The sequence below is a fragment of the Ptychodera flava genome, chromosome 13 (genome assembly GCF_041260155.1).
Source record: "Ptychodera flava strain L36383 chromosome 13, AS_Pfla_20210202, whole genome shotgun sequence".
NCBI classification, from domain to species: domain Eukaryota; kingdom Metazoa; phylum Hemichordata; class Enteropneusta; family Ptychoderidae; genus Ptychodera; species Ptychodera flava.
This window is the reverse complement of record NC_091940.1, coordinates 33,291,919-33,306,422: the sequence shown is the minus strand read 5'-3', so window position 1 is coordinate 33,306,422 and position 14,504 is coordinate 33,291,919. Positions and strand designations below refer to the sequence as shown.

Genomic DNA, 14,504 nt, shown 5'->3' with positions numbered 1-14,504 from the left:
AAATATATTCAGCCAGATAGTTATATTGTCAGGTGACCGCTTGAACTTTGACCCTAAGGTGACCATGGCATGTTCTTTGTCCGCGATCTCGACTTCGGCTTTTGGATTTTGTCCATACTCCGAGGGAAGGACAAAGAAGTAGTCTAGATCCTAGACAATGAACGTGAATGGATTTCGACTTTCAGGCGCTGCATTCACAAAAATACTGAGGAGGGGGAGCTGAAATCTTAAGCTTAATTCTTTTTAGAATCCCCTCCCATTATATGATCAAAAAATAAAATAAAATCCAAAATCCCCATGATATATGGCCAAACATTTAACGCCAACAATATTAAACTACAACTTTGATATCTTGCATTTCAGTACTTTTGTTGAAGTACATAACTTATGAGTCTATGCACAGTCGTTTGGAGAGCTATTCAGCGCTGGGTCTATTCGCCCCATAGACGAGTGTGCAGAAGCGAGAAATACCAGGTATTTCTCGCTTCTGCACACTCGTCTATGGGGCGAATAGTCCCAGCGCTGAATAGCTCTCCAAACGACTGTGGTCTATGAGGCAAACGATGAAAAAATCAACTTAGGGGTGGACCATTTGATATCCTGGGGGGGGGGGGCTTGGAAGATTGGTGGAGAGCCATTATTTTTTTTCACCATGAATTATTTTTTTTCTACAGGGCATATGCTGGCAACTTTTTTTTTTCACTTTCCTTCTTCGAGATATATATTTTTTGTTTGCTTGGTTTTTCACACCTAGTAACAAGATGCTGTTCTATCGCACACAGACGATATTCAAGAAACTAAATAAAGATATGTAAATACATGTACATTTTTGATTCACTTTACAAAAATATCAGTTTATAGATCTTATTTATACCATGGGTAACACACTGAAAATACAATCAAACAACCTGATTACTGAGTTCTACATTAAGCATTAACAAACTTACAGTGAAAACATTTCTGAGAACATCACTGGTGTCATCAGAAGAGATATGGTATCCTACATATATTTGTAAAATCATGTACATTTATGGCATTTACTTGTGCTTGAAAAAATATGTCATTGTCTGACAAGTGTCCTGGTTTGAGTGATATTAGCAAGTTGAACAGTCCACTTGACTGACTGAGTCCACCTGCCACTTGACCCAGTTCATGGCAGGCTGTCTCTCTTCTTGTGGTATTTTGACAAAATCCATACATTCAGATTTACACATTTCTGGAAAACACTGGTGAGCAATTTCAATTTCAGCATACTTCCTCTAATCAGAAGGTCATGTATACTGTACAATTGTTCATATTCAGTGATTTAGAATATAAGGGGATGGCTGAGAGAAAAGCCGTCTGAAATAGTGTGAAAATCTTCCTCAATGAGACCACTTCAGACGAGTTCTTGTTTTCAGTTGCTGAAAGCTACAGTGATAGTAGCTGTAACTTTTGACAATTTTTCAGTGTTTTTGTTTGTGTATTTATTTCAGTTCCTCGTTTAATAAATTCTAAGTTATTGTTCCTCAAGCTTGAAATGGTTTATGCTTTATAAAACTCCAGAGCTACTGCTTGATTTTTATTGATGCTGCAGTGTGCATCGAACAATTGCCAAGATTTTTTTCCCGAGTCGCAATGGTCCATAATTGTTTTTCCATCAGCCACTTAAAGCCAGATTTTTTTTCGAGCAACTCCACCTGGCATCTTTTTTTCCCCCAAAATCTTCCAAGCCCCCCCCCAGGATATCAAATGGTCCACCCCTTAAAACCTAGACTTAAGCTATAGGCCTATCTATTAGAATTGATTTATTTGCCTGGACGTCTTTACCCAGCCCATATCCCTATGATAGTCAACTCTATTAAGCGTATTTCCCAATGCCACGTTTTGACAGTCAGCATTACAGTGATCACAAGCATAAACAGTAAATGATCATCAGTCATTGAAACACAACCTTTTCATTGATCGGATAACCTAAGAAAACTTTTTTTATAAAAGGAATTATTTTCTGCCGCAGTCAGAGTGACTTAGCGTTAGGTTTTCTATTGAGTGAAAAATTGGAGGCCCCCTTGGAACTCTGGACTCTGGAATTTTCAACACCCCCTAAAAACCCTGATTTTTTTCGTGCCGCCCCTCCCAGTTTCTCTTCTGCCGCCCCTCTACCATTAGGCCTAATAATGCTCGAAGGGAGCATTCGTTTACGGGGTCGGTCGAAATCAGGGTGGGGTAGACTTTTACAAAAGATTTGCAGGGAATCGTAGCCAAAAAAAAACCCAAACAAACCAGAATTGACCGAAAAATATATAAAACACAATACGAACATGTCTTTATTCTGTCTGAACTGGTGATTAAGAGTAATAACGCGACACTTGTTCACAAAAGAAAAGTTGACCGATACAAATAAGTGTCATGGCAATGTTCATGATATAACTTCTATAACACTTTGAAAACAGGGAAAAGTAGCTCCAATTTCTGAAAATATTCATATGGTGCTATATGGAATGTTTGCAAAGATTTTTTGACTTTGTAATTATATTTGAACAAACAGGATTAACAAATATAAATAAGAATACCAAATGGGAAGTGCTTTTTTAATCAGTTGTTCTGACGAGTCACTTTGACTGTCAAGTGCGCTGAGTAAACTGCATCTTGCGTACTACTCGGTTCTGATGAGTCACTTTGACTTTCACGTTTTATAGTAAGGTCACCTATTTTACTATTAAATCAAGGTCATCTTTTGAACCCGTACTTGGTTCTGATGAGTCATTTGACAGTTAAGTTCGCTGAGATCAACTGCATCTTTTATACCACTGGGTAAGCTGTCGAAAATTAATTTCAATGAATATTTCGGTCTATACACTTTAAGTTACACATAGAAACAAATATTTTAGACATCGCCCTCTAAAACCATGGTGGCTGTGGCTGGGGATTGTATATACCGCTATCAAAGGAATTACATTCTGCTATTATAATTTTTCTGTATAAAGAGTTTCTATGTTACGCCTGAGTAATTGCATCTTTCTCAATCTGGCTTTCCTTCTGTGCTCCTTTTTAGATCTTACAGGGGTTTTCATACTTGAAAATGAACATCCCCAAAATCTCTTATTCATTAATCAGTCCGAGGACATATCAATGGTGTACCAATGACGGATTATCAGTATCAGATGAGACACTGGGACCATGTAGATGCCACTATTTTTGTCTCAAAGCGTAAAGTTGGGGGATGTAATACAAAATGTAAAAAGAAGGCTTTCCATAAAATACTTTGAAACAATATACTGTAGAAATTTTCTTTTATGTTGTTATATCACAAAAATGCAAGTGAAGACAGAATGAGCTTTATTGTATGTGATTTTTGATCGAGAAAACGAAGTCGGAAAGTTAAATAGGTTTTATATAGAGTATTGCGGTACAGTAGGCATTTCCGTCCAAAACAAATAATTTTGAAAGGGTGTCGCATTTTGCATTTCATTTGTAGTATCGTTCCACCGACCCCCTCCCCCCCCCCAAAAAACGAATGCTCCCTAATATCCACTTTTCAGAAAGTACACATTCTCACTCCACTTTTCAAAATTTTCTGTTGTTTCGGTCATGGTTTGGTTTGCTCTGTTTTGTTGGTAAGGAAGATTGCGGCGCAGATTGTAGCTTGTTCTTCTTTAAACAGTTAAAGTATAGTACTCACAAACCTTGTTGCAGTTTCGTATCCTCGCAACTCCCTTAGAAGATTTGTTGTGTGGGGGAGGTGGGCACAAAAAAAATTTCAAGGCCCTGCGGGGCTACGAAACTGCAGCAATCACAAACCATGCTGAAATACCAGTGATACGCCCAGCATCAACTCGGTCATCCCTGGCAATTGCCCTATGACCCTCCTTTGACTCAGAGGGCTTGCCCTGCTATTGTTTTGCACAAGGTTAGGAGTAGAGTTGACACAATACTGTTTGAAAGAGAATTCATTAGGTTCTACCTTGAATCGTCAGTTCCTCTCGAAGTTGTCGATCAGTGAGCAGCCAAGTACAAGGAGCATCTGTCTGTGACTTTCTTGCATAGAGGGAGATCTATTGGTGATTACACAGTCTTTCATGCCATGATTGTGACAAGCAGATACATACAAATATCCCGCAGATTAGTTCAAGTGAGTATAATAATGATTATGTACACTATGTACCCGGGACTATGTACCACACTGGCACTTTAGACAAGGCGAATGAAAAAGTTAAAACTACTGTAATTTGTGTAAAAGGGATCTGTCCAATGGGAAGGGCGGAAAAAAGAAGACTTGAAGTGCTTTATCAATGATTGACCATGAAATGTCAAAGTCTTGTCCCTTATTTCATTGACAAAGCATTGAGCTACTCTAACATGAACAAGCGATGTAATCTTTGTATATCAGAAAAGCTGCACATTATCAATGCTGACAAATCTACACTCAGTCTGTTAAACAAACGCTCTGAATTGGTTTCAAAATGTCGCCACCAAAACAAATATTATTTATCGAATTTTAATACTACCTACAAATAGAATGGTTCGTCCCAATCATATATGTAAGAGTGTCAAGCTAGTAATCCTTTCACTCTATCTGAGGATTGCAAGATGCATGAAACTTAAGTAATAGATTTCATTACTTTGTACTTGAAGTAATCTGTTTATTTATATATATATATATAGTAGATATATATATATATATATATATATATATTTATATATATATATATCGTAGAAGTAGAAATACTGTTGTGATATTTTAGTTTTGTATCCTTTAAAAGCTAAATATTCTTTGTATAACAGTCTGTCAGCACAGTTTTATGGTATGTATGCATAGCTAGTTGTTGACATTTACAATTTGGAGGCAACTGAACAATGATTTACTCTCACTGAGGCTCTATCAAGAAGGAATTTTGAGTTGTAGTTGATATTAAACGGAAAAATGCAAAAAGTCATGCCACATTAAACTCATATAGCACTTCTTTTATTCATGTACTTCTTAAGGGCAAAAGGCCGACAACTTCAAGTGAAATTAGTGAAAATAATGTTCTGAGTTGAATGATGTTTCTTCAGCTATTGTCACTTCTCATAACATTGTGCGTTACACTGTCCATGTTCCACTGTTACCGTTGTTGTTGTTGTTTATGTTGTTATTGGGTAACGAAGTTGGCGAGCACCAGTGTTTTCTTTTTATTGATCCGTTTTTTCTGTTACCCTTCTGAACGACTGCATTACATGGCCTGTAAAGACAGTCATTACGTCATAACTGGCAAATGCTGCCTTTACAGGCCATGCGATTGGTCCATCATTTAAATCGTAGAGTGACGTAGAGCCCACAGTGGAAGTCATGACTTGGAGATTCAAATTGGATAGAATTTATTATTATAATGCACGTATTTCTATTCATTTGCTCGAGGGTGGGTAAAATGAAACCAAAATTAGATAGTTACGCTGATATCAGGTCTTTCTTACCATTTTTAAATCGATCGATGTCGAGTTGAGTGTTCTTTCAGTGCATTGAAAATTTGATATGTAGGCATTATGCATTAGAAGCTTTCATCCCTTGTGTGTATATAGGAAATAATAAACATCGGCGCTGTACTCTATCTTCTTGGCATGGTGGATGCTTTTTCCTTTATACTAGTAGCTATTTAGAAGGTAAACAGTGTAGAAACGAATCAACAAAAAGAACATACTTGTGTTCTTCAATTTTAGTACCAATACCAACAACAACAACAACAACAACAACAACAACAACAGCAACAACAACAACAACAACAATGCACCATGAATTTCAGATTATTATTTTCTCTGTGCATGCAAAAGCACACGCGCAAGTCGCTGCACCCCGGGTGCTCATTGGAGAGCGTCATTGAGAATTAAGAATCATACGGCAAAGACTGTGGATATTCTTAGCATCAGATTCACGTTCGGATCACTCAGAACTGTGTGGGCCTGGCAGTCTGTTCGATCAAGCGATTGTCCGCTCAGGTCTCTGTCCTCTAACGCAACTGTGCTAGGACAGATTGATCGAGCAGACTACCCAGCCTACAAACGCCTGTGTTTCAAAAGTGTAAATTACAACGACCTATGACGGACAAACTCTGCGCATTCAGGTGCCGTCTAAATCCTCACAAAGGGGCGTACTTTGCAGATTAATTAATGGAATTAAAAATATCAAAATAGAAATAGAAATATACTATGCTACTTACACACAATAACAAAATTAAAAGTGCCTCAAACTAGAGTTTGTTATAAGTAGCCAAGTCAACAGTGAGTTAATAGTACAATCCATCATTTTTTTCAAAAATTAAAGTTGGCCTACATTATTTTTACCTACGATAAAATACGCATCAATCGCTAAGTGGTAAAATCTGCTGCTAGCATTTCCCAGGTTAAATTTGTCGATGACAGTGCTGACGATCTGTTTATCAGATGTTTATGGAGAAACATTTGCAAATGATGCTTGGCAGTCTCTTGTATCGTTATTACACATTTGCAATGGCTTTTAAGCGCCAAATTTTACCGGAGAAATGATAAAAAGAACAATGAAGGCTGCAAACAGTTTGCTATTTCCATGGCTTTCTGCCCGATATTAAATGGTGAATCCCTCGCGGGGACTACCCTTTCTGTTTTATATTTCTAATTGCGTGATTCTTTGCTCCACAGACAATGCAGCAATCAGCGACAGCGCGTATCATACGGAATTCGTCAAGTTATGTTGACACTAAATGGTCTCTCAGTGAAAATAACCCGTAAGTAAAATCGTGCAGTTAACAAAATCAAAGTCATATATCTAAAATTACACACACGCACATCAATTGCAGTATGGGGAAATATAATCATCTCGGGTATATGGCCATTACTGAATGTTGCATTAAATAGACAAATTTTTTGCCGAAGAATTGTTATTTATACCCATTTGATTTGATTTGTTAAGAAGTAGTATTTACATTCCGATTTGGTGAATGGCGGGAAAAGACACATATCATTGCAAGTTGTTGGTAAAGATCGAAATTTTTAATTTGGGAAAAGTTTGGGCACAGATCAAGAAATTCATGAAAAGAGTCTTTGTCCTGTAGCTGTCTATACTGCTTACAAGGATAATACGAAATTCATTTCAGGTACACCCTCGATGACTACCAGCGGATACAGGGACACCTAATGGATAGGATCAAATGGAGACCACGAATTGGGATTATCTGTGGATCAGGCCTTGGTGGATTAGCGGATAGAATAAATGATGCTAGAAAAGTTTCATATCAAGATATACCCGGCTTTCCCGTCAACACAGGTTTGTATTATCTTTACACGTATCTGTGAACATCAGAAACAGCTTTGGAGTCATCCTGGCACTTTTAGGGAAGTGTTGAAAGAAATTTGGAACCCTCAATATTTCTTGTTGGTAATGGTACAGTTTGCTTTGACCCATTACGAGAAATAAATTGAGGTGTTGCCACACTGTCAAGTGATTATCAGCTAAGCGGTAATACCAGTTAATCACAGAGAAATCAACTCTGTCAAATTTGAAACATTGTTTTGCAGGAGGTCAGACTATGGCACATAATCAAGGCCAAAATTCGAACTCCCATTTTGGATTCGTATATCGCATTTTCAATTTTCGAACTCCCAAATTGGGATTCGTAGTCGCACTCCGTTGATTGTAGTTGGTCAGCCATTCAGTCAGCTGGTTCGTTAATAGCTTTCAGAGGATGTCCAAAACGCTGACGTTGATTTTGTGAAGGATTCGTATGCGCGGGGATGAAAAAGAAATCCATTTTATACCTTAACGTCTACCTTCAATGTACTATTGCAGCACCCGGACATGCTGGTCAGTTTGTGTTTGGAATGCTTAGTGGTAAACCAGTCATGTGCATGCAGGGGAGATTTCATCTATATGAGGGTTATCAACCTTGGCAGGTATACAAACACGTTCTCTCAAAATTTAATGTTCGCTTTGCTAAGCAAAACTGTCCCTTACTGTCAACAATTTATACCTTTTTAAACGGATGGCTGTCAAATAAATGTGCTATTTTGAACTTCTATCTTTCTTTGTGCTCATCAGATTACGTTGCTTATCGGGAATATCTTATTTAGATTCGATTAATTCTCATGGATTCCACATATTTTTATTTTTAGGACTGTACCTCTTTTGGTGACAAACATTTTACTGAAATCACTCGATTTAGCCTTCATTATTTTGTGCATAAATGACTGCATTCGGAATTTTCATATTATAAAATTTTGACGTTCATTCTCTCCTGTTTTCATCTACATATCTCCAAAACGGACTGAACAATAGCTTTCTAGACTGGTCTGAAGGTCCCTATGAAGGACTCTTTTCAGATTTCTTCGAAGTACTTAGAAAGTTTGATAGTTTTGAGAGTGACCTCGTTCAGGTCTGTTCAAATTATGATGAATTGTGTACTTTTTGCGCTTGTTGCGTTGTCTTACTCAAATCTAACATATAATATGACAAAATAAGATGTCGATCGGTCGTCTGCAAGTATTGTGTAAGGAGCCTTGTATAATTTAAACACTTACATGGTAAAGGAAACTCATTAAGTCTTGGGTGATTACGATTTACTGCTATTTCGATTATAGCGCGCAAATTTGCCCTGAACGTATGCCAGTGGCACGGTTATGCTATGGAAACCATGCGTATCCACTATACTCTATCGTCATGCAGATTTCATAAAGTTGTTCAAAGAACTGTCTACAGATTACTCTTCCAATCTGTTTTAGCAGTTTATTATGTCTGCGAGAATTTTAAATCACTATTTCACCATCGGATTTTCGCGCTTTCATACTTGGGGGTTTAAGATAAAACGCTTGACGAGCCAATTGTAAGTTTTGTTCCACCCCCCTGTAATTACTGAAGGCTCCCTTAGCCCTGAGCGCGTTTCAAATATCCAGGAACCCTTGCTGTATGCATGAATAATTGCACATGAGAATCTTGTTTAACTCTTTTGACAGTTTATATTGATTTAATTTCCATAGCTCACAATTCCGATCCGGGTAATGAAACTGTTGGGTGTTCACACGCTCATCGTAACCAACGCTGCCGGAAGTCTTCACCCAGAATACAATGTTGGTGACGTCATGGTAATCAAGGATCATATAAACATGCCTGGTTTGGTAAACTTCAACCCATTATGTGGACCCAATATCGACAGGTAAGTTTTTCAAAAAGTTGTTGCATCTTCTATCCATATTTTGTGTCCAAAATCGGGTATTTTTCGTGAGTTAAGATATATATATATATATATATATATATATATATATATATATATATATATATATATATATATATATATATATATATATATATATATAAAGATTACTTGAAGCACAGGGTAATGAAATCTATTACTTAAGTTTCATGCATCCTGCAATCCTCAGGTAGAAGTGAAAGGATTACTAGCTTGACACTCTTACATATATCATTGGGACGAACCATTCTATTTGTAGGTGGTGTTAAAATGCGATAAATAATATTTGTTTTGGTGGCGACATTTTATAACGCTCTGATTAGCATTGAGCACTGCAATTTCCCACGAGGACATTGTATACTTATATATATATATATATATATATATATATATATATATATATATATATATATATATATATATATATTTCACACACACACACACACACACACACACACACACACATACATACCTTTTGATGAAAAGTTGAATGTTGCTTTAAAATGTGAATTAAGATAGAATGCTAGCGTGCTCCACGGGGACAGATGTTCAGACTCTCAATTTGTACAATACTCTCTTGGGTCTTCTACTTGTGGCGGCTCATTTTGAAGTTCTCTTCGAGTAAGTAAAATTTTCACCGTTTTAGTTTTGTGAAAATAGAAAATTTTATTTTTTCGCCATAGAGTTAACAGGGGGATGTCGGCCATTTTGAATTTTATACATCGGTAAATGTGTGTGGCCTTGATTTTTATTCATGATTGGGAAAGCATATTGTTGTAGGATTCCTTTGGGAGGATTTGAGAAAAAGTTTAAGTCTGAAATTTCGAGGAGTGTTCTTCAATAGAATACGACTTGTCTGGAAAAGTTTTCCTCTTTTACAAAACGCATCTGCAGCTTTGGTCCGAGATTCCCGTCATTATGCAACGCATATGACTGGGACCTGCGGCACGACTTGTTTCAAGCTGCGAAAGAGCTACATTTAGAGAACATAATGAGAGAAGGCATATACTGCACGACATCAGGTCCAAATTTTGGAACACCTGCGGAGCATAGATTCTTGAGGTTAATTGGTTCCGATGCAGTCGGTAAGTACCATTACATGAACACGCAGGGGGACACTGTAGACTGAGTGAAAGACCCGTGGCTCGAGCTTGGGCGCTCTCTACGCCCCCCCCCCTTACAACTGGGCACAGTAAGGGGGGGGGGGTGCAGAGAGCGCCCTTGAGCGACGAATCTATCAGTCTACGGACACTGGTGATGTATAGTCTAGTCCCCTACCCAATTTCTCCGGCTGGCTGCGTTGCTCACGAAATTAGGGACCGTTCAGTTTGTACGGCTGGGGGGGGCGGCAAAATCCAGGGGGGGGGGTCATCATAATTTTGGAATCCACGAAGGGGGGTCATCACTTTTTCACTGGTAGGAAAGGGGGGTCACCACATTTTCAAAAACATAATACCTAAAATAAAGTTCACTTTATGCCATGGCCATGATCGACCTCTTTACCGGCGGGCCGCCTTCGGCGGCCCACTACAATAAATATATACTTTATGTATTACCCATGACCCTCTTAACGGGCAGACGCCTTTGGTGGCCCACTCCAAGTAGGTTTACTTCATGCAATGGCCATGATCGACCCTCGTTACCGGCATCTTAACGCCGGACGCCTTCAGCGGCCATGGTCAGTAAAGTTTACTTCGTGCAATGGCCATGATCGACCCTCTTTTTACCAGCGGGCCACCTTTGGTTGCCCACTAGAATAAAGTTGACTTTACATAGTGGCCCATGACCCTCTTAACCGGAGGGCTGCCTTTAGTGAACCACTAAAATAAAGTTTACTTTGTACAATGTCCATGGACATAAGTTGTCCATGGAAATGAAGTTCAAAATTGCCTTACAGTTGTCCTGATTAACAGACGTTTGCATGGATGTGGCTGAGAAGTTTGTGCACTTTCATCTCTGCTACACGAATAAAGTGCGCCGCGTACCGGAGTTCAAATCCAAACCGTGCGGGTAAATTTGACATATGGGTTTTGGTTATTTTTCAGCGGGGGGTCATCAAATTTTTTCGTCTGACAAAGGGGGGTCATCATTTTTTCTCGAAAAATTCAGGGGGGGTCATCATTTTTTGAACACCGGCGACAAGATTTTGCCGGCCCCCCCCAGCCGTAAAAACTGAACGGTCCCTTAGCCAGCCAGCTAGTCAGTGCAACTAGCGGTAGAAATAGGGCAGGGGACCATACAATGGTGCAGTGTAGTAACTCGGGAACTACATAAGTAAATAAACAAATAAATAAATATGCCACTGTGTCTGACACTATTCAAGTTTGTCTCAATCACAGTCCCTGTGAGGGACTGTGTCTCAATGTACTGACTAATAGCTCATGTTAAAAACGTCAATCATTTGTTGTTTCTGATCAAGCAAAAAGCACCTTGACAAGGTTTGAGATGGTCGTATCACAGTTGTGCGGAAATGTTGCCATGACTATAAAGTTAAGCTGCCTGTAGAATAGGCTTAGTGTCGCATCCATCAATAAGACTTTTCCACAGATTAGGGAAGAGATGGGATAGGAGAGTCGCCAATGCAGCTATGAAAGGGAGAGGAGGATTGGTCTCTCTTGGACATCTTCCTTGGCATTTCCAACCCACAAGTGAAGACTGGGATTTGGGATAAGGTTAGAGCAATCTGTCAGACCGTAAATATCTGGGGGTAATTGTCCTGGTATCCTAAACGCGAGTAGGACTATTTTAGGGTACAAAGTTTCTAGGTTATCATTTTAACAGGTCAGCAATTTCATATTGGTTGACACAAGACTAAAAATATTCTATTTTAGAAAATGGGTCAGGTTATCTGTAGTGCTCGATCTTATACCATTTATCACAGGTAGCTGAAAATCCTAGCTCAGAGGACTAAACCACAAGGGTGAGATTTTAGGAAAGTCTGCGTCAGGGGCAGGCAACGAACCTGTCCCAGTGGAAAGCCGTTCTCACCACCGTGACGATTTCTTAGCGGATGGGCTTTTCCGGTATCAGGGGACGGGGAGACTTCAATAAAGGGCAGGGAAATTTCATTCTTATGCTCAGTGGGCAACTTAAAAAGGTCTAATGAGCAGGTAGTATGATTGAGACTTTAGTTTAAATAATTATGCACTGGCAGCCACTGGCAGTAATAATAAATACATATACCTCATTCACTTTACTAAACCAATATTATTTGTATGAACAGTGTGGAATTTGATTGCTCAGAGTAAGATTTCCAGGATTTAGACTACTCGGGATAACGTAGTGTTAATAAATGGAAGACGAAGTTAACAGATTGGGGTATGCGGAAGTGTTACGTTCAAGCTATGTTACGCGCCTCGCCATAATACATCTATTAGAAAAGAAAAAAAAATTCCTCATATACTTACACACATGGTATAATGGCCACTTTGAAATTTGTTTCTAAAATCCAGAACTTTGAATATGAACCTATCTAGATTTTTATTCTTGATCGCGAAAGAAGATTGTGAAAGGTTTCCCTTGGTAACTTTGAGCAGCAGCTCAAAAGTTGCTGCTTCGAAGCTCGCATCCCATTGTGCCTAGTTGACACTGTAAAGAAAACTTTGCTGAAGCCCTCATGTGGTGATTTTACCTTGGCGAATAAAGTCTCAGTGAAACAGATAAATCTGTACATATATTGTCTCAATGTGTTGAACAATTATTTAGCGATGCAAAAAAATTGTACGGAACTCATTCAATATCTCGTTTGGTTGTTATAATAGTTGTTGTTGTTGTTGTTGTTATTGTTATTGTTATTGTTGTTGTTGTTGTTGTTGTTGTTGTTGTTGTTGTCTGTCAACTTCGTATGGTCGACCCCGGTGGTGGCACTCTCAGGGGAAATGTGTACCACGCATGTTCCTAAAATCACGGAAAAGGGGGAGTTTTTTGTTCATCATCCAGGTCCGTGAAAACACAAAAAGGGGTTGCTTTGTCGCAAAAGCTGATTCGTAAGAAGATAAAAACACCAATTGAAATCCGGTACATATTTTATTCTTGGCTGTACAGCCACGTCAGCGCTAAATTGAAAGTGACATTTTTTCATAAGGGCGTCATTATGTACTCCCCCCCCCCCTAAAAAAAGTTATCATGTTGCTCCAGACTGTAATGGAGGTAAGCTGGTACAGACAACAACATTGTTAACCATTGATGTATCAAGACAATCTCATTGACCTATACAACATCGACATGGCAGTTACTGCATGCACTTTATTATATTCCCGCTCCAAGATTCTATAAATTTGGGGTGCTTTCTGGTTTATTTTTATCCTATATTTTTCATAATAAGTGTTTCTCCTTTTTGTTGCAAAATCCCAGATAAGGGGTGTTTTGAAATTTTGTGGAACAAGCATGATGGGAACTCAGCCTTTCCCATGAGTGCCGCCACCGGGGTATCGACTTACTTTAGGTGATATTGCCATTATTACAGTTGTTGATTGGCGAACAAAACTCATCCTTTTGCGAGATCTCGTCCTCAGGAATCAGAATACGAAAAACAAAAACCTGACACACAATACGTCAAACTGAAAAGCTGGAAGAATAGCGTTAATCAACAAACTTGTCAGTTTGGCAAAGGCAGAGACATCGCTACCGTTAATAGAGCGGAAAAGACAGTTGCTAGATATATATGATATAACTAGCTATTTGCTAACATTGAAAAGTACTATAGTAGTACTATTTAATCCAGAGAGGCCAGATCACTGCAGCATATATAATACGTATGAAAGGTTGCTGGGTTTTTTTTGCTTTAAATTTTGGTGGAATTTTTTGTTTTTGCAAATGCTGGATACAAGGAGGGGCAGATGGGTTAGTCTTCAACGATACTTCTTTGTTTTTCATTTTCCTAAATGTAAACTTTTCATGACTGAGCCACTTAACTGCTGACGTTTAATGCATAAGCTGAAGCAGTCTCTCTAGTCTTGGTTCAAGTCTTTGATTTGTCAGTGGGGTGAACACGATGATTTGTGTTCTGTTTTCATATGAAACGCGTGAGTGGTTTCAACGCGATGCGAGGGTGAACGCTGTTCAGGGGGAGTTTTACCTGGAATCCGGCAGAAACTAACTCACCACTGCGCAGACTCAAACCTACCGCGTTCGATCGCTTTGAAAGGCAGACCTGGGCTTCTAAATTTCAAATAGGTTTGTATGAAATTTGAAAGACACAAAATAAACGATTTAATTTTTAAAAATTCACCGACTTGAACCAAGTCTAGAGTCTCACCAAAACAGCGTTGCTTCTACACCTATGAGTTCGGGATCGGACTTACATCAAGGCTACATATTAATATTGACATA

At 38.7% G+C, this 14,504-nt stretch overlaps 1 protein-coding gene across 1 annotated transcript; it reads left to right on the top strand.

Moving 5' to 3' along the window:
- Window positions 1-3,945: 3,945 nt before the first annotated feature.
- Window positions 3,946-11,823, top strand: LOC139148761 (purine nucleoside phosphorylase-like). Its single transcript, XM_070720220.1, has 7 exons — window positions 3,946-4,111; window positions 6,631-6,716; window positions 7,086-7,255; window positions 7,778-7,881; window positions 8,962-9,137; window positions 10,068-10,258; window positions 11,721-11,823. Exons 1-7 carry the CDS (start codon window positions 4,064-4,066, stop codon window positions 11,723-11,725), a joined length of 780 nt encoding a protein of 259 aa, XP_070576321.1. The 5' UTR covers window positions 3,946-4,063; the 3' UTR covers window positions 11,726-11,823.
- Window positions 11,824-14,504: the final 2,681 nt, after the last annotated feature.